The following is a 20,412-nucleotide window of genomic DNA, read 5'->3' as shown; positions in this document are numbered from 1 at the left end:
AGAAGAGCGCCCAGCGTAACCATGGAAACAGACACCGAAATCGTCCTCGTGAAGACAGGGCGAGACGTGCAGCTTCACAGATCTCCAGTTCTCCACTGAAGAGACGCACTAGTGCTTCCCCTTCCAGGATACTTTGGTCCATAACACACCATCGAGTTATAATATGGTGTACTCTACAGACAGAGAGTAGCACAGCGGACGGCGCACAATTTCTACATGTTGTAGTTTGTGGTCGACTGTTCAAAATGCTTCATGCAGGTTCACAGTACTTCACAGTATCAACAGAAGACTGATTTCAGAAACCTCCACCATGGTTGCATCAGTAGAGGAGGTTACTTCATCGCTTGTGCGGGAATATCTTAGTCGAAAGGTAAGTAGGATGAAGCTTCATCATGGTTGGCATCTTCGGTTGAAATCTCTACAGTCTATGTTTGAAATGCAAAGCAACATTTCCAGCAAGCTAACGCGGCTATAGGTAGCGTTAGCTTGTATCAGGCTAACAGTGTTTATGTATGCAGGGACTCAAGGGAACTATTGCCTGCATGGATGAAGAGCTTCCTCGCACACACAACAGCATCAACAACAGATCAGAATTACGAGAGATTCTTCTTATGGAAAGTATTTATAAGAAGAACAAGGTGAGGCCACTTGAAGTGTAATGTTAAAGGTGCTGTACGTTTTTTTTATGTTTATTAAAACAAAGTGGGATTCCAGGAGCAAAATGTCTTCTTTCCAAAGAAGACCTAAATCTTGTATTTGGTCCCTGGCACAACATACTTTCAGTTGGGGGTCAGCAGCACAAATACATATTCCTTTGGAGTCCTTGACGTGAAAATGTTTGAGAGAGCTCTACAGTATATTCAATTATTGTCTCCACCAGGCCGAAGGCATGGGGAGAGAGTATGTTTTGCACTCCGTCCGTGTGTGTGTCCGTCCGTGTGTCCTTCCGTCCGTCCGTTACCAGCTAATCTCCGGCACCGGTAACCCGGTCGATGCCAAACTTTGCACACACACTCCCTGGATGCCAACGATGAACCTCTGCCCTGCATTTTCCAGAACGGCCTGTTATAGCGCCACCATGAGGCAGCTTTTCACATTGTTTACCTAAAACTGCACCGATCTGCGTGAAATGTTGCATGCACACTCCCTAGAGGCCAAGCACAAACCTTTCGCCTGCATTTTCCGCATCTGCCTTTTATAGCGCCACCAGGAGGCCGACTTTTGTAAAACAAATTTTTTGATATTACTCCTCCAGATTCTGTCCAAAAATCTCACAAATCGTTACACAGTATCTCTATGGTCATGTGCTCAAGTCGGATCTGTCCGATATTTCATATTCCATCCTAATTGGCTATAATTGGCTTTCACAGTTTGCAAGATTGCCCCGTTTTGAACAAAAGCCTCAAATCATGAACGCAGCATGCAATTTACGTGAAATCTTTCACACATTTTCTTACTAGGCTGAGGAATATATCCCACCCTTTTCACATTGGCCTGTTATAGCGCCACCAACTGGTTGATTTTTGCAAAACACATTTTTGGAACAAAATGCCTCAAGTCATCCAATTGCCATCAAAGGCAAACATGTTTATATTACTCCTAAACATTTTGCCAAACATCTCACACAGTCCTATCCTCCTGGTGGAGACCTGTGCCCAGAAGGGCACTTTTTCTAGTTGCTACTGTAATTCTATATTATGTTCAGGAACAGGGGCCTCCCTGTCTCTTCAGCTCTTTATTGAACAGAAAACACCTTTTCAGGTTTGCACATTTTGTCCAATCAGGATATAGAACACATATCATTTATCATCTTCAATTTTATAGTGTCCCAGTACCAAATTTATCTGCTAATTTATTTGTTTCATCACTTCCAATTAGCCGCAATTTGCAACACTAGATTTAAAAAAAAAATTGGATGAATCTAGAGTTGCAATACCCTCCATTGACAGCCCATATCCAAATCGAATTTCCGATCTGCTTGTATTAAACGTTAAACTCACCAACATTGCAGCAGTAGGGCAAGCTTGAATTATCCTCTTTCAATCTGCGAAGTGTTTGTTTCATAAAAAATCTATTTTACCATTTTACCATTGAGCTAGAAGAGTCGGCCTGCTTGCTCGAGGGATCAATTTCTTGACCATCGGGTCAAAATCCGTGTCAGATCCTGTGTGTCTAGGTGAGACATGGTCTTTGACATGATCTAAAGGCAGCATCGAAGCACCGACGTCTGACGTAATGTTCGCATCATACCTGGGGTGCATCCCCCAACCCCCCCCCCCCCCCCCCCCCATTCTGAATTCCCATAGATGTGTTTAATATCGTGTCATATAAGAACTGTGTTCCAAAAAGAAACAAAAGAGCATGACTCGTGGATATGATTATGAAGCATCAACTGACGACTAGGTTAGAAACAATGTTACTGCCGCCGAATTAATTGCATTTCCACCAGAAACGGACTGTATCAAATATGAGTGACTAACTATCGTAAACGACACAGAGCCACCTCCCTGACAATATTTGTATTGCAGGGACAGTTTATTTTTGGAGACGGTTATTATATGAGACGGTTCTTTCCGAGGCTAATACTGTGACCGAGGGGATGAGCGAGTGATGTCAGGTCTTCTGTACTCATGAGCATGAGAGCATGGCGACAAAATACAACCACCCCAATTGTATAAGTTATATTGTATTTACAACAATACAGATTGGATTTTATTTGTTAAAAAAAAAAACTTAGTGAGGCTTTAATTTATTTTAACAAAAGGCAAAATGAAAAACACAAAGATCACATACACCACCTTTTAATGTGACCACTCGGTTCAATCGTTGCAGGTTCAACAAAATCCTCTAAAAACACTGCTGGAGATCATTATAAAACATCACATTGAGGGACACAACACAGTCTTCAACGACGATCCTCTCCGAGCTGCCCAAAATAACCCGAATGCCAACCTTACTGCTGTAGCTGGGACATCAGCAGTGATGAATGACAATAGAACAGAGGACAACTCAAGACCGCAGCATGGCAGCAAAGATGACATATCGAGGTAGAGATTGTTTTTTTTGCTTAAATATTGTGTATACATTCTGTACCTTGTTTGTATTTTTGTATATTTAAACCTGTCATGTTTATTATTATTGCGATAGTGTCTATTTCTTCCTCTTGTACTGCCATTTGTCCAGCACCTGGGCTAGAGAGGAGGTGCATGCTCTATTACCTTTGAGAGATTGTTTTTTTCCCCATAATATTTTCTTTTACCTAACTTCACGTTAGATAGATGCAAAAGAGAAAAATGAGACCCAAATGATTGAATATATGGCAGATCTACAAGGTCACAACGCATCACTGTGTGACATATTGTGAGCTTGTAGATTGGCTATTTTCACTACCTCTTTAAAGTTTGTTTTATTTATGTAAAATAAATTATTTATTGGTAGACATTGTTGTTGACATGTAAAACAATCACACCCGTGTGAAGTGAGGGGCGCTCTTATCATCATACGTCACCATAAATCATCTCATTCTGGCTAATCACAATTTGCGTCCTCACGTTTGTCTTCAATGTTTGTGTTTTCACACATTGTTTTGTCTTCAATGTTTGTGTTTACACAAACCCTCAAAGCTGGACATAGGAGGGGCTAAAATAAAAGAATGTAGGAAACAAAAGGAAGGGGATATTTACTCGTGACCCATAAAAATGGTGGAAAACGGTTCAATTATCTGTTTTTATTGTATACATTTTTGTGTGGACCCCAGGAAGTCTAGCGACCACTTTGTGGAAGCTAATGGGTATCCGAATAAAGAAAGAATGAAGGTTCATAACGATTCATAAGGCACTTCTCTGTGTCACAGGTCATTCCTCGAGGAGGCACATCCTTATCAAAGCACCACGTCATTAGCTGAGAGCGACAGACACACCGGGCACGACCGGACAGATTTCTGGAGCGGTACCTCAGACATCCAAAGAGACCAGCCACTGGTGGCTGGTCTCAAAGAAAATGAGAGCTTCATCAAGAGAGAGAGAGAACAAAGGGCCAGCATCTCGGAGAGCCATAACGGCATCACTGAAAATGCCCAAAAGAACAGAACACACACACGTATTAGACGTGGTATGATGGCTGGTCCAGTAGCAAGTTCATCCCAGGTAGGTAGTCCTCCACACCGATGCCAGATTTCTCTGTCAAAAAGTGCAACATTTTCAAACTGATTTGAAAATGTGAAAGTGAACCGATATCAATGTGGTCAAAAAAGTTAAATATACTGTAAGCTGAGCTTTTAATACAGTTCCTAAGAAAATCTAGATGTATTCAATGTCCATATTTTACTTAATTGATTTGAAGGAATCGAGCAAGAAAAGGAAGAGTCGAAGGGCAAGCGGGCCTCATCCCTTGCTTGGAAATGAGGAAGACACCAGCATTTCCACCAGGGGTGGGCCTTCGATGACTGGCTCACATGAAAGAAGCCCAAAAAGTGGGCTAACTCGGCTCCACACGTCTAGGTCCACTAAGGAGAGACAGCCGTCACGGAGTCCACCAGAGAAAGGATGGAGTGAAGAACCTTTTGAGAAAGACAAGCCCAGGAAGTAAGTACATACCTTGGGGTTTTGAGTTGGCATGATTCTAAACTACGTCCGTCTATAGACATGGTAACGCCCCGCCTACCTCTGATTGGCCTACCGACACTGCCCGTCTTACCAGACCTAGTTGGATAGCCTGGTGACACTGACGCGAGGTTACTCCGTGGTGGGAAATAATACAAGCACAACGGATGATGCTCCAGAATGCAGCCTTGTAACTTGTAACTTTTATTTTTGTAGAAGAGGCAAAGTGGCAAACTAATATTGTTTATGCTGTTTGCTTTGATTGAATAATTGATTGAACACGTACGCCGTAATATGATTTGATTTGGGTGTGTTCTAAATAAAGTGTTTGTTTTGAATATCATGTATTAATCTAATTATAGTAAACTAATACTATTATACTAAAAAGGATAAAGATGAACGGAAAGAGACCTTTTTCCAGTACATTAATGTTTCAAGTTTACACATACAAATAAATTACATGAATCAGTGCTGCAGATCAAACAGCAGTGACAAATTAAGAACTTTGTGCAAAATGTCTTTATATTATTATTTCTTTGTCTGCCTTTTCCCTAGAAAAAAGTCATTGAGCAATCAAAACATGAATGACCAGCACCTGTCTGAGATGATTCTGGGTAGGTGCCAGGTGTGAAAGCTCTATTCATCATATTTACAGTTTACGGTGCACTGACCATGTGGTCACCATGGAGTGTGAACCTTGCTCAGCACTTTTGTTCCTCAGTGGACACGGGTACATCTAATACATTTACTCAAGTACTGTACTTAGGTACACGTTGAGGTACTTTTATGTACTTGAGTGTTTCCATTTCTTTCTATTTTATTCTTCTATTCCACTACACCTGAGGCTGATATGCAAATATTGGACTTTTTACACTAAAATAATTTGATAGCATTAATTACTTGGAGTTTTAGATTATTAATACAAAGCATAAATCAACTGATACATTATAAAGTATTATTATAGGTTATTTAGCTACCGAGCAGCACATAAAGTAAAGTAATATCAGCCCCACCATTACCAGCTGAATGAATGATGCAGTCCAAGATTGGAAATGAGCCATTCTACACCATTTGTACTGTAAGTTATTTTGATGTCAATATGTCTAGTAAAAGGAAAATATTGAATAGAGGACATTTGCATATTACGGAAAAGTGTAGTTCTACCTTGTGGTATTGCTACTTTTACTTCAGTAAATTGCACTGACATGCAGTACTCTTCTCCACCACTGCATGTCATCTTCCCTCTACTACCCCTCTTTATCTCTTTAGCGTCTGTCTCCATTGTGCTTTCTGACACATTTGCCGTTTTAATCACGTATATAATTGTATGTTTATGCACAAAAAATAATTTCACCCACTCTTTTGCTTTGTAAATCTGTGATGTGACAATAGTTGATTCTGATTCATCTTATGGATTTCCAGATGACGTTGATGATGATGAGGAGTTGCGTGAACTCTCCACACTTTCCCTCCACTCTGCCAGGCCCATCCCCCAGTGCAGCTATGACAGCTATCCCATGGACCTACACACTGCCATTGTAGGGAGACCACAGCGTGATATCATTCATTCATATTTTAGCAAATTTTCTGCAGGATCCTTTCAATAAAGCCTGATGTATACTTTGTCCACACAGCGGAGTAGCTTGCCGAAAATAGCCAAGCTACCTTTAGATTTTAGATATACTACTGTATTTGTGCAGTCAGTAAGACTGTTGTAAGACTATAGATTTTGCATAATAGTGTTTCTTCTCTGTTTGTGTATTCTTTCAGGCATTGAAGGAGATCTTCCTAGGTTCCAGCTCAAGTTGCTTCAGTACTGAGTGGAGGAATCAGGGTTTCACATTCTCAGAAACACCTGACCTGACATATGGAATTGTTCAGAAAAAGGTTGGTAAAATCATGTAATACATTGAAATATGGAGTTATATACTTAACCTAATGGATACGTTGTGGGAAATACTGTTGGAACCTGACTGTGTTGTTTTTCAGGGCGGTCCGTGTGGAGTGCTGGCTTCCATCCAAGCTTGTGTCCTAAAGAAACTCTTATTTGAAGGGGCCAATGGGAGCAACACAGGCCTTCAGTAGGTCCCTCTCTGATTGAAGCTTCTACCATATAGTATAGGTATAGGATATATACATGACCAACTATAATCACTTAGAATAGCTTGTTTTAACGTTAACAGCCTGATAAACTCACATCGAGATATACTTTGATTAGAATAGACAATTCAAAGTATTGGAGTATGTATTCATTTGGATCAGCTGACCAGGAATTCATGTAAATGTTGCTTTGTTTCCAGGGGCTTAAGACCTTCATGTTCCACTCGAAGAAAGTGTCTCATGTTAGCAGCTGCTGAGGTGCTATGGAGAGCTGGGGAGCAGAAACAAGCAACCGTTGCAATGTAAGCTGAAACATTTCTACAGATTAAGTTGTATCACCAAACACTGCTTCTTACTACGGTAGGTCTGCACACAGCGTCATTCAGAACTTCAGATGGGCAGAAGTTGGTCAAATGTTCAAGTCAGGCGTGATGTAGGGCTTTAAGCAACTAGTCGACTATTCAACTAGTCGACTAGTAAATCCACTAGTTGACCTTGTTGGTACTAGTTGATAAGAAAAAAAATAAAGTAGGCCTCAAGAACAGCAAGATTATAGTTATAGTCACCAATGTACACAGTTTTTAAATGTACAAATATTATTAGTTATAGTCACCAATGTACACAGTTTTTAAATGTACAAATATTAAAAAATATATATATATATTTTTTAATATAAATATGTAGTTAAACATCTAGTCGTCTAGTAAAAATCACTAGAAGTGAAAGTCCTAGCGTGATGTAGTTATTCTCGTTTCCGCATACATCCCAAGGCGTCATCCTGCCAGCAGCAAAACCAGTGATAGTTTGGAATAGAGCTGAGGAGAGGTGTAGTCTCAAGGGCAAGCCTTCAGGAGGTATAAACAACTGGAATCCCTATCTGAGTGACCATACATGAACACAACCTGTCACAAGAAGTGCTACAGGTTGTGTTACCTTTCCGTATCTCTGTGACAAATCTTCACAGCAGGGGGATATCCAGGTATTAACACGACGCACGGAAGGTCCTGTGGTGTTGCTAAGCAGAAGCTATATGGGCAGATTACTGAGGGGGCTGGGTCTCTGGTTCAGAACGAAACACTTTCATCCTCCCTGAACTTTCTTCGGATTGCCAAACCAAAACAAGTTCTTGTTTGGTTTGGCTCTCTGTGACGTATGTACAGGTAGCCGCTTTTACAGGATCTGATGTAGCTATTGAATTATAAGACTAGTGTCCAGACTGTCCGACGCGTTTCTTCCGCTCCTCTAAAAACACTTCCAAACGCCAGAGTTGAAAATATTTCAGCTCTCGGCAAGCAAATAAAACTCCTCACGTGAACGCGCAAGAGCAAAACAGCTGTTCAGCACCTCATCACACTGCTGGAGTTTCCAAAAACACGGCTCTCCCATTGTAAACAAAACAACAAAAAATATTCTCAAGACAAAACATCTTGGTGGACACAGCCCCTGGGCCTAAGGAAAGGATGTGAAACCTCACTTAGGCGTAAGAGATGAGGCGTATGGTATGACATGGGGGTTATTAAGTGGCTACGTCTTATTACAGACGTTTTGATGAATAGAATACTTTATTAGCAGTTAAAAAATCACTATTTAGAAAAACACCAATGTGGATTATACACAAAAAAGCCAAAGATTGTCATTCCATTGTGACCCAGCTTGAGACAAGACGCAACAAACTGTACAAATTATAAAACAAAATATAAAGCCCACATTAGCTCCAGTATTAATGTCAAGTGCCATTCTTTAATTGCGTTTACTTTGTTCTTATAATTATAGGGTAGGCCTATATTACGTTATTTTTAGTTCTTTTTTATTTTATGATGTAAAGTAAAGTACTTTGTAACTTTTTTGTGAATTTAATATTTCTAATATTTAGGTTGTTATTTATTTTATTTTTTTCTCCCCTTTTTTAACAGAACTTCAGGAAGAAATAATTTCATCCCACCTGTACATTTCAAATCTGAAGGCGTGTTTGAAAAGGTATGCTGTACTATGACAAACCGCTGAGGCCACCCATATTAAAGTGTACTCTTATGTACACAGATGGATACAAATATTCACACTAATTTGTGTGCTTACTGTTGTACTGTACTTTGGCATAGCTGCTGCATATTTGTATGTTAACATACTGTATTTAGACAAAATAAACTACATTTTATACTTTGGACATAATTGAATAATAGTGTAATAAACATAATCTGATCAATGTAATATTGAAAGTACTGTAGGTGTCAACTTGGAGAAGAATCAGACTTTCTGTCTGATATGGCGACACCCAATTTCACTTAATGTGTATACTGTGACTGTATGTACAATTAAATCTCCAGGTTGCATGGAGGTCGTGACACGACCATAGCAAGGCTGTCTGCTTTATCAGTACTACTTTGTAGGAGTTGAAACCATTTAAACATCCATTTGTCTCCTATAGATAATGTACAGCCATTTGTCTCCTATAGATAATGTGCATCACTGTTGATAATCTCAAGGATCTGCAGTTGCTTTTGGAGCAGCACATTCAGCTGGTAAGCAACTGTACTGTATTTCAAGTTTTGCTCACTTTATCTTTAACCCATTCAGGCCTGACGTCGAAATTAAAAAAAAGAATGTTTTCTAAATCATGACAATTTTCGGAAAGATTTGAGGCACATTTTAACGATTTTTCAAAAATAGCAGATCTACAAGTTCATAGCGCGCCACTCGGTGGCGCGCTATGAGCTTGTAGATCTGCTATTTTTCAATAGCTAAATTATAACAATGTTTAAAACACCAAAAGGGGTGCCCGCCCCAAAATGGGTTAATGGTTAATGTGGTTAAACGCTAACGTGACATGGATGCGTTCCAGGTCTCAATGGGTTAAACAGTTAAACTGTGTCTATATTATTGTAAAAGTATTATTATTATTATTATAAGCTCTATATTTCAATAGTAATCATTGCCATATAGTGTTTGTTCAGTAACATGGTTCACTGAATCTCTCCAGCTCTTTAGCAAACGGTCCGGGTCGGGATACCAATTTTATCGAATCAGAAGATTCAATCAATTTGATAGTGTTGTAGTTCCAAATTTGTCTGCTCATTGTTTTTGTCTCATCACTTTCAATTACACTTGTTTATCCTGTACGAGTTCTCTCTCCTGATTGGATGAAATTGATATCCTCACCTGAAAATGTTTTTTTTAAAGAGTGTGGAGACTAGAGACATGGAGTCTGTTACTGAACAAATGTGAGTGATTGCTTTCTGAATATACTTATTTAAAGAGATCACTTACACTCCCTTAACAATACGTTATATTTAATATTATTTGCCAACAGTTTGAGAATGGAGCCTTAGGGTGCATACTGCTCACCATCTCTGCTGTTCTGTCTCGATCTATTGAAAAGTAAGAATGCACAATTTTTTTTTCTGTTGTGTGCACTGCACACAAACGGTAGTGTAGAAAAATACTCTGAGCCAGAGAGTATGATTAACTTTAACAAGTTTACAAGTGTAAAAAAGTGTGTGGAATTATAGTCCCTACAAGCTGCCAGCATGTTTGTTTTTGCAAAATAACAGACACAATATCACATTTACCAAATACACATAAGGTGCATGGTCAAAAAAGGAATGAAGTGAGGCTGAATATCACAGTTAATTAACCTATATATAGCAGCAGAGTATTATTATTATGATTATGATTGGAGATTATATTCATATAATACAGTGATTTATGTCCTCTTTTGTCAGAGTGAGAGATGATATGGACGTCCCCACTTCCTCACTTATAGGAGCCTATGGCTACTGCACACAGGTACCACTTCATCATCATCTTTGGAATATTTGTTCTTGCCAATACAAGTTGCAATTATTCAAATGCATGGTTGTTTTTGTTTAGTCTCTTAAAGAAATGTATTTTGTGCGCAGCTGCTCATTGAGGCCTTAGGGTGAAAACAGCACTGCGAACAAGAATGAACAGTGTTCTGCAGTCAGTAATGAGACAGCGGAAATGTATTGTTGCAAGCACATGCATTCATACACACCAACATGAGGGACAAAAGAAATACAACTGATATGATTAGTTACTATATTCTTATGGGAGAAGCCTATGCTCAAGTCAACGTATTGTCTATATTATATATATTTTTTACGATATTTCTTTAGGGCTTTTTCTGTCTTTATTGATCGATATACAGTAGACTGACAGGAAATGTGGAGAGAGATGGGGGCGTGCTGCGTGACACGTAGCAAAGGTCGTCGGGATCGGGATTTGAACCCGCGACATGCTGTCAGGCTTAGCAGCCTAGGTGCCCAGACGGCTATGCCAGCCGTCCGGGCCAAGGAGTTTTTTATTCTTGCTATGCATTGACTTGTCCACAAGAGTGCATTGGTCTCATTTCTTTCTCTTTTTTTTAAGTTTTGAAATTTGTTTGAGAACATGACTAAAATGGGAATGCCAGGATAATGAAAAGAACTGGGACACTAGCATAATTTATTACTCTCCCGTTCCCCACCTCAGGAGTTGGTGAACCTGTTGCTGTGTGGAAGTGCAGTCTCTAATGTCTTTGACAACGATATGGAGCTGGACTCGGGCAACGGCAACTTGACCCTTCTCAAAGGCATCAAGGGCCACTGTGATATTGGCCTGCTCTCCTTATTTGAACATTACAACATTTGTGAGGTGAGTCATTTGTGACTGTGACTCCTGTGTTGCTCCTCTCTGCAGTACTGCAACTTTGGCAACCTACAGACACCTACAGTAATAATAATAAAGGGGTGGAACAGGGTTACCCAGCCAGAACACAGTTTATCTCTACTGTCTCTTCACAATGTTTTGATAAACGTGTAAGAAAATATGACTGTTGCTTACAGATGCATTGTAGATTATTTAGATGTACGCCGGTTGCTTGTCCACAGATGCTAAGTAATTTTCTTCTTGCACACATGTATTCTAGTCTAGGTACAAGTTCATTTGTAGCACTTGTTTACTCAACCACAGTACTATTACACTCTATTCCGCTCTGCTTTATTATATTTGATTGTATTCAATATGCTATGCTTTTCTGCTCTATTCCACCTTGCTGTGTTCTACTCCAAGGTGGGAGCACACCTGCAGAGCCCTCGGTTCCCTATCTGGGTGGTATTCAGCGAGAGCCACTTCAGTGTGCTGTTTGGCCTGCAGAGGGAGCTGTTGACCAATCGGGATGAGGCCCAGGAGTTTGACTTGTATTACTATGATGGATTGGCCAATCAACAGGAAGAGATCCGCCTCACTGTCTGTATGTAGCGTTTTCAGTGCTGTATGTCAGTGGTTCCCAAAGTGGGGTCCGGGGACCCCTAGGGGTCCTTGAGGGAGTTCCAGGTGGTCCCCAGCTAAATGATACCAACCAAATGGACCCTTATGGGTCTGTAACTCAGAGAGTGTACAAATGGTTCCATTTGGTTAATTTGGTTCCATTTGGTTAACTTTGATTTTACAATATAAATGGGGGTCCCAGAGATAGAAATGCCAGTAATTAAGGGACCGTAGCCTAATTCAGTTCAAACCCGGGGCCCTTGAAATGAAAATGTTTGAAAATCACTGCTAGAGTCATAAAACTCTTATTTTATGGGGGTCCTTGGCATAGGTTTTCAAATGGGGGGGGGGGGGGGGGGGGGGGGGGGGTTTGCAGGCTAATGAGTATCATTTTGGGGGTCCTTGACATGAAAAACCACTGCTGTATGTTAATGCGGGGGTGTCACGTTATCTGTGCACATCTCTTTCTTTAGTTTTCAGCAGGTGTCCTGATGTAATGGGTGTAATCCTCGCTGTTAAGTGTTAATTTAACATGGATTTGGGTAAATCTTTTCTCTCAGGGCCTTATCTTACACGCAGAGCACAGTTGTTGGCACATTGCTATCTTTACTTAGGGGGAGTTTGAAAAGTAAGAAAGCAATTGACCATTAAGATGTGAGCCTATGTAGGTATACAGATGTGCATGCACTCTGCTTACAATCCAAATGACGATGATGACACATTACAACATATCACTAACGTTCAACATGGTAGATGACTTTCTTTGCTGAGGGATTCAACAATGCGGTTCAATAACATAATGCTCTGGGCCATTGCCATAATATCCATATTGCATGAGACGAGTGTCCGATGGGCACCAGCCAATTTTCCGTGCTTGGAGCCACCAACAACGTAAATCATTTTCATGGTCAGACACTTTAATGCTGATGGAAAATTCATGAATGGACCCATAGGAGGTTAAAAGGGAACAATCTGTCCGCCGTGTTGTGCTTTATCGACTTCAAAAAGGCATTTGACTTGATCCACACAGATTGGCGATTGGCCTACGGTGTCCCTCCCGGGCAATAGAGACCATGAGCCATATTTTGGTCCCCTTATCCCTAAAGTACTTTGCCTTTTTTACTATTTTGAAAAACATTTTTGAATAGTTCAACTAGCTGATCTACATCGACACATTGTGAGGTCACTGCCAAAGACACTGCCAAAGACACTAGTTTGCTGCCAGCCAGCAAACTAGTGCTGACTGGGAACTAACACACGGGCACTGGTCACGAGGACACATTAACATACAGTATGTGTGGATGTACTCAAGAAAGACGTAGGAGCGCAAAGCACCAATGAGCTAGTATGGAGAACCAGGGTGACTGGAAGCAACGATGGATGGCTCGTCTAAGGACGACCTAGAGAGATACGCTTCTGGGTTTTTTCTTTTCTTTTGAGTGGTGTAAACCACTCCTACAACTGGCTTTGTTAGTCTGTCTGTCTGTCTGTCTGTGCAGAAAAAAATCACACCCGTGTGAACTGAGTGGTGTAAGGTTTTATATAGCATGATCAGCTGTGGTCTGACGTAATGTCTGACGTAATGAAATAAGGTAAGGTATTATGTAGCCTGATCAGCTCTGATCTGACGTAATGAAATCACACCCGGATGTGATTTCACAACTGGCTTTTTCTGTGCAGAGAAAATGACCATGGTTGCTACGGTCATCCAGTTCACCCGGGTGTGATTTAATTACGTCAGAAATTATTTTGAACATAGCAACCATGCTCATTTTTTTCTGCACACAAAAGCCAGTTGTAGGAGTGGTTTACACCACTCAAAAATGAGCATGGTTGCTACGGTCACCCAGTTCATCCGGGTGTGATTTCATTACGTCAGACATTACGTCAGACCACAGCTGATCAGTCTATATAAGACCTTACACCACTCAGTTCACACGGGTGTGATTTTTTCTATGCAGTATGCACTGGTGTAAAAGGTTATCAATTACCATTTTGGGCTCTGACACATAGCGTGCAGCCACTGCAGCGTGCATGCTTTAATAGTTTATCTAAATAAAGGCCCTAACTCAGAACATGTTTGCCAAGGTGTCACAGACGTCTCTTGGACATGAGGACACCTTACAGCAGGGGTTCTCAACCCGTGGGTTTTTTTTTCACGATTTTAAAAAAATAGCAGACCTACAAGCTCGTAGCGCGCCACTCGGTGGCGCGCTGAGAGCTTGTAGATCTTCTATTTTTCAATAGCTAAATTATAACAATGCTTAAAACACCAAAAGGGGTTCCCGCCCAAAATGGTTTAAGGTTATTGTAGCAGTCAATTTATATTGGGGGTCGGGAGGGGGCGGGGCGGGGGTCCCGAGACGTTGCCAAAGCATTTCCGGGGGTCCCCGGCCAAAAACGTTGAGAACCCCTGCCTTACAGGACTTACAGGAATGTGCGGTTCTGAACTGCAAATAGGCTATGCCATTGCTAGCAGCAGCACGTAGTTGATCTTCAATAGTACAGTTAGTAGGTGGTCCGCCACCTGTTTCCACTAGATGTTTTTGGTGAGCGGCGAGCTTTTGTTTCCCTGTCTCCTGAGTCATTATTGCTTTTGGCATTGTGCAACTGCTCTTGTGATGCCAAAAGAAGCTCACAAACAGATCCGTTATCTAAGTGCAGGTGCACCTGCCTTTTTTAACCCATTAATCCATTGAGACCTGGAACGCATCCATGTCACGTTAGCGTTAGCGTTTTAAACATTATGTTATAATTTAGCTATTGAAAAATAGCAGATCTACAAGCTCATAGCGCGCCACCGAGTGGCGCGCTATGAACTTGTAGGTCTGCTATTTTTGAAAAATCGTTAAAATGTGCCTCAAATCTTTCCGAACATTGTCATGATTTAGAAAACTTTTTTTTTAAAATTTCGACGTCAGGCCTGAATGGGTTAAGACCGGCAAAGCGTCTGTCATTTAAGATTTTAACCATTCATTTATACTTTGGCTATTGAAAAACTGCAGATATACAAGCTCACAGCACATCACCTTGTGCCATGAAAATTTGTGCAAATCTTTGACTATTATATTCTTTTAAAGCGAACATTTATAACTACATGGGGGTCCCTGGAACATTATATTTTGAGATGGAGGTCGGTGGCAAAATACATAATTTTGGGGGTCGTTGGCATAAAGGTTTGAGAACCACTGATATTGCAACATAAGTTGTTCAAAAAATGGTTAGGAATTAGTAGAAAAGGCTTCAGGTCTTAATAGGTTAAAAGCAGTGTGAGATGACACTGATTGTTTTAATTCATTGTTGCACAACCATTTGTGTCTTACTTTTCACCCAGCATATAGCTTAACCCATTAAGACTTGGCTGGAATGCATCTGTGACACCTTAGCTTTTAACCACTTTAACCATTATTTTAAACCTTAGCTGTTGCCGCCAAAATGTGGAACGCCCTACCAACAGTCATTAAGACATGTCCCTTGACTCCTTCAAAACTGCCCTCAAAGGGCACCTACGGACGGCTGCAATTCGAAACTGGCCCCCGTAAAATCTGAATCCCCCCCCCCACCCCTTTCCCCCTTCACTGTACTGTATATGTTCCTTTTCCCTTTTTACCTCCTCTATGATGATTTCCTGTTTTGAATACATAGTTGTGTATATTCGTACCGTCTCTAATTGTTTTGATGAATTGAAAATGGTGGGCCCTATTGTAAACAAGTGTAATGCTTTATGGTGTCGTCCACTCACAGTTAACAGTTGTTGTATTGAGTTGTACTTGAAATGTACTGTAATTCTGCAAACTGTTGTGGAGTTGGACACTCCCCAAAGCACTTGTGCACCAGGTGCCATAGATCGTTTAAATAGGGCCCTCAGAGTTAACCCGGACTAATTGACTGTGTGTGCTTTTTAGCTGTCGGCATCCCGGCCCTTGCCTCCCAAGATGTCGACACTGACCTCATTCCTCCGCTGGAACATTGCATCCGGACAAAGTGAGCATTCCCTTTTGGTGTTTTTCACCCACACATTCTCTCCCGTCTTTCCTTCATGGATGGACAGAAACACATTGTATCACTTCATGTATATTTATGTCCCCTGTTGCACCATTAAACTACAAATGTTTTGATTTGTTGCTAACCAGTCTTGGGTGAATTTCACGTTGTTCAGAAAGAAATCTGTCTTAATTTATTATAATAAAATGTCTACCATTTTATACAGTATATTGTGCTGGAACTCCATCGCGTAGTGTTTGGATGGCGTCAAAAAATGAACCGGAGCGAATGGGTGAAGCCATCCAAACGCAACAGTCTGTAGTGGAGCACGCTTCATTGATTCAAAAGGGAACATTACCTGCGTTGACGAAGACACGATAATGATGGACGCCCAGTGGCTGCCGTGGAGCCCTGGCGTTACTCAAAATTGTATTTATTTTTGTTAAGCTTTGTTTTTAAACTAGTATTTCGGTCAGGTTGACATTCAACTAGTATTTCGGTCAGGTTGACATGACCAAAATATGATAATTATTTTCTTTTTACCCAGGTGGAAAGATGCGGTTGTCAACTGGAACTCCACAGAGCCTATTCTCTGATTGGCTAGATGAGGAGGACTCTAAAAAGGACTATCACATCCAGTTCCTCTCTGCTATGGATGAAGAAGATCATTTTTGCACAAAGTAACTGATCTACATAAATAGGTATTATCTAGAGATCAGTGGTTCTCAAACAGTTTAATTTCAAGGGTCCTCAATTTCCTCTCCATTATGCCTCAGATCCATTACTAAAGGGTGTACAAAATGGTTCCATTTGTACACGCCGAGTTACAGATGTGTTAAGGTCTTTGCAGACTGCTGTGTTTGTTTTTGTTTTTTGGAAAAGGGCGAAGAAATTCAGAAAAAACAGCAGTCCCAAGGTCCCCACTTTCAGAGCCACTGATCTATATGAAATTATAATATTCCTCACTGTCCCGAATGGGTATTGTACCCAGTGTTGCCAACTTAGTGATTTGGTTGCTAGCTTTAGCAACCTTTCAGACTGTAGCTACCAACAAATTGAAAAACTAAAAGAACAATCACACCTGTGTGAAGTGGCGTGTGCTCTTATCATCGTACATCATTGTATTTGACATGCAGCGATGTGCACTAGTGACATATATATATATATATATACTAGAGCGGTATCCGTTGGGAACGATGCAAGTTGGAAATGAATGCCCCACCCAGGTATTACTTGTGCGAGCGGAGCAGCAAGTACTGTAATCGGATGCGTATGTCGGTGGCGTCGCTCGGCCAATCAGGGATTGGCTGATGACTTAACTAAGGCACGTTTTGTCTGTGTGTGTGTGTGCGTCCGTGCGTGTGCGTGCGTGTGTGTGTGCGTGCACCCTGATTGGCCGAGGGACATATGTGGCCGGTTGAGATATGTATGTTGATGTTCTCCACCGGCTAATTATGTGCCCTTATTGTTGGTGACGTAACTAATCTATGTTTCAAAGTTATATATGGGAAACTTAAAACATTTAGAACTCATTATAGTGGTTTAAAGATTTAAACCATACGTTATTATGGGTAGTAGATCCTGTTGCAAAGGAACAGGAATCAAACAGAGTTATATAGAGATCTAACAGGTCTAGGCACTTTATTTTCCTATATACAGCTTTTGTCCCCTCAAGTCTCATATTTGACAATGAAAGGAGAAATTAGGTCAGGGCGGACAGTAAGTTGACAGGAGTCAGCAGTAGGTTGCGTGCTCTGCTTGAGCACTAGTAGGACATTCATGGCCAACTTGTGTGCAAAGCGCAAGTTGGCAGCTCGACAGAGTGCATTTCTAGTTGTGTCTGTGTCCCCCCCTTATGCCCATATATGGAGTTCTTTGTCAAATATGGAGTCTATGCAGATGTCAGAATATCGTTGTGGTGTCAGAACAGGCCAGCTGCATATACTGTATGGTGATGTAGGTGTGATCAGTCCAGAGCCTGGGCAGAGGCTTTTGTGCTGGTTCTGGACAACGGGTGATCCGACAGACTCGACACCGGGCACTGCACTCCCTGTGGTGGTGTGGAACGCTTGAAGTCTGTGGGGAGAACAGTTTTCAATTACGTGGATTACAGACAGACGTACGTACGTACATACAAACCGAGACATTTATAGTTATAAGATGATAATAAACAAACACATCTAAACTGACACATTTCATGTCCTATTTTTCACTGAAATGACCTTTCGATTTGAGAAATCTCATTGTGTATTTTCTGTGTAATGATGCAGTTTACGAAATTATGTAATGACGTTATCTCACGATGACATCACAGCGTCTTTTAGCACCGTATTGACCCGCCTCTAGAAACGTCCGCTGATCATCATTAGGCAACACTGATTGAATTTTTCACTGAAATGACCTTTCGATTTGAGAAATCTCATTGTGTATTTATCTGTGTAATGATGCAGTTTACGAAATGATGTAATGACGTTATCCCTTGATGACATCACAGCGTCTTTTAGCACCGTTGACCCGCCTCTAGAAACGTCCGCTGATCATCATTAGGCAACACTGATTGAACCCAGAAACTATAGCATTTCAAAGGCACACACTCTACCAACTGAACTACCCAGGTACAATTCATACACTGTTCACTGAGCTCAACAACACAAAACGAGGATGCAGAGAAGGTGCTTTCCCTTATAAGTTGATTTTGTGAGACATCCAGTTCAAACAGGAATCAGGATGGCAGATCTCTGCCAAGAGGCACGCGATGTTAAACCTAGCGTGTGCCTCCTGCGCGTGTATGAAAAGGCACAGGGCAATGGCATATGATAAAGGATGCTGATTGTTAATCCATTGAGACCTGGAACGCATCCATGTCACGTTAGCGTTTAACCACATTAACCATTAACCCATTTTGGAGCGGGAACCCGTTTTGGTGTTTTAAACATTGTTATAATTTAGCTATTGAAAAATAGCAGATCTACAAGCTCATAGCGCGCCACCGAGTGGCGCGCTATGAACTTGTAGGTCTGCTATTTTTGAAAAATCGTTAAAATGTGCCTCAAATCTTCCCGAAAATTGTCATGATTTAGAAAACTTTTTTTTTTAAATTTCGACGTCAGGCCTGAATGGGTTAATTCCTTGTGTGGAATATGTTTGTACAGGGGCAGCGGGGGAACACAAATCACAGCGGCCCCAATATCTGTCCAAATTGACGTAAAAATAACAAAGTATTTAGGGCATGCAGCCAAAGCGTGTCAACCAGCTGATCAGTCAGTCTGTGAAAGAAATACAAACTAAAGGGACCGGCATGATAGAACCAGTCCTCTGTGTGTTTTGGACTCCGTAACGTAGTGTGCTGCGCAGGCTTATGAAATAAACTCACATTGACGGCACTTGCAGTTTTGCACTCGATACCAGGAAACGGAGGAGAAAACAAATATCACAAAGAATGTAACAGATGATTTTTATTATCCTCCTGGCTTCAGAAACCCCAAATTACAAAATGTGTATAAGCAAAAAATAAGCTAAATTAACCTAATCTCATATTTCTTGATGGCTTGAAGCATTCAGAACATTTCTACTCATTTTGGCATACATTTTGGTGAAAGTTGCAAAGTGGTAGCAATAACAGCATAACTTAGTTATCCAAGCTGTTGTTCGCATAGACCGAGTTGGCTGCGCCCGGTATTCAGTGGCGTGCACAGATAGACACTAGGGGGTACTAGAGCACCACCTGCCCTTGCCCTCTGGACAGCAATGTGCCCTTTTGAGAAAAAATAAGACACAAAAATTGTACAGTGTACAGTATGTGGACCATGGTGACATTGATCAATTCTTGATAATACATTATATTTATGGCCCAAAATCTATAAATCTCACACTATTAAGGCAACTGGCCGGTTCCACGCGCTGCACAAGGTGCCCTTTTTTCACTTGAGCACCTGCCCCTCTAAAGCGTCTGTGCACGCCGGTATTGAACCCAGAAACTGGTGATTCACAGTGTCACTCTACAAAACTGAGCTACCCAGGTACAATTCATGCACTGTTCGCTGAGCTCAAGAACAAAAAAATGATGTAGAGAAGGTGCATTCCCTTAAAGTTGATTTTGTGAGACATCCAATTCAAACAAGAATCATTAGATGAAATCTCTGCCAGGAGAGGCGAGTTTGAGAGGAGGTTGTGTGGTGCATACATGTGATGACAATGTTTCAGGGTTGTTCGAGGTTCAAGGTTACTTTATTGTTGCATCTTGTTTTTACAGGTACATAAGAGTAACATTTTGTTCTGGTATCCTCAGACATTGTAGCAGCAATAATTGTAATATAATGAACATATATAGCAACATGGAAAACAAGTATATCAAGTACAAGTCCATAGTACAAGTACAAGTACATATCCTGGATTGATGGAAGATCACATCCACTGATGTCCGCACAACCCTCTGTATTGCTTTGTGTCCGGATGCTCTCGG

The 20,412-nt window shown here is 41.0% G+C and overlaps 1 protein-coding gene across 2 annotated transcripts; it reads left to right on the top strand.

Moving 5' to 3' along the window:
• The first annotated feature begins 55 nt into the window (after positions 1-55).
• mindy4 (MINDY lysine 48 deubiquitinase 4) lies at positions 56-18,813 on the top strand. Of its 2 annotated transcripts, XR_013790482.1 has the most exons (19): positions 56-370; positions 519-638; positions 2,833-3,047; positions 3,854-4,145; positions 4,342-4,583; positions 5,157-5,215; positions 6,024-6,139; positions 6,372-6,488; positions 6,591-6,682; positions 6,902-7,003; positions 8,615-8,678; positions 9,155-9,220; positions 10,009-10,076; positions 10,421-10,484; positions 11,190-11,351; positions 11,769-11,949; positions 15,872-15,950; positions 16,498-18,319; positions 18,498-18,813. XR_013790482.1 is itself a non-coding variant. In XM_079506683.1 (18 exons), exons 1-18 carry the CDS (start codon positions 311-313, stop codon positions 16,544-16,546), a joined length of 2,148 nt encoding a protein of 715 aa, XP_079362809.1. In that variant the 5' UTR covers positions 56-310; the 3' UTR covers positions 16,547-18,813. The 2 variants fall into 2 exon arrangements, 1 of the variants encoding a protein (XP_079362809.1); XM_079506683.1 differs by having other exon boundaries at positions 16,498-18,813.
• The last annotated feature ends 1,599 nt before the right edge of the window (positions 18,814-20,412 follow it).

This window comes from Electrona antarctica (assembly GCF_951216825.1).
Source record: "Electrona antarctica genome assembly, chromosome: 7".
In the NCBI taxonomy this organism is placed as follows: Eukaryota; Metazoa; Chordata; class Actinopteri; order Myctophiformes; family Myctophidae; genus Electrona; species Electrona antarctica.
Note: the sequence above shows the minus strand (reverse complement) of the source record. Positions and strands in the feature narration are given on the sequence as shown.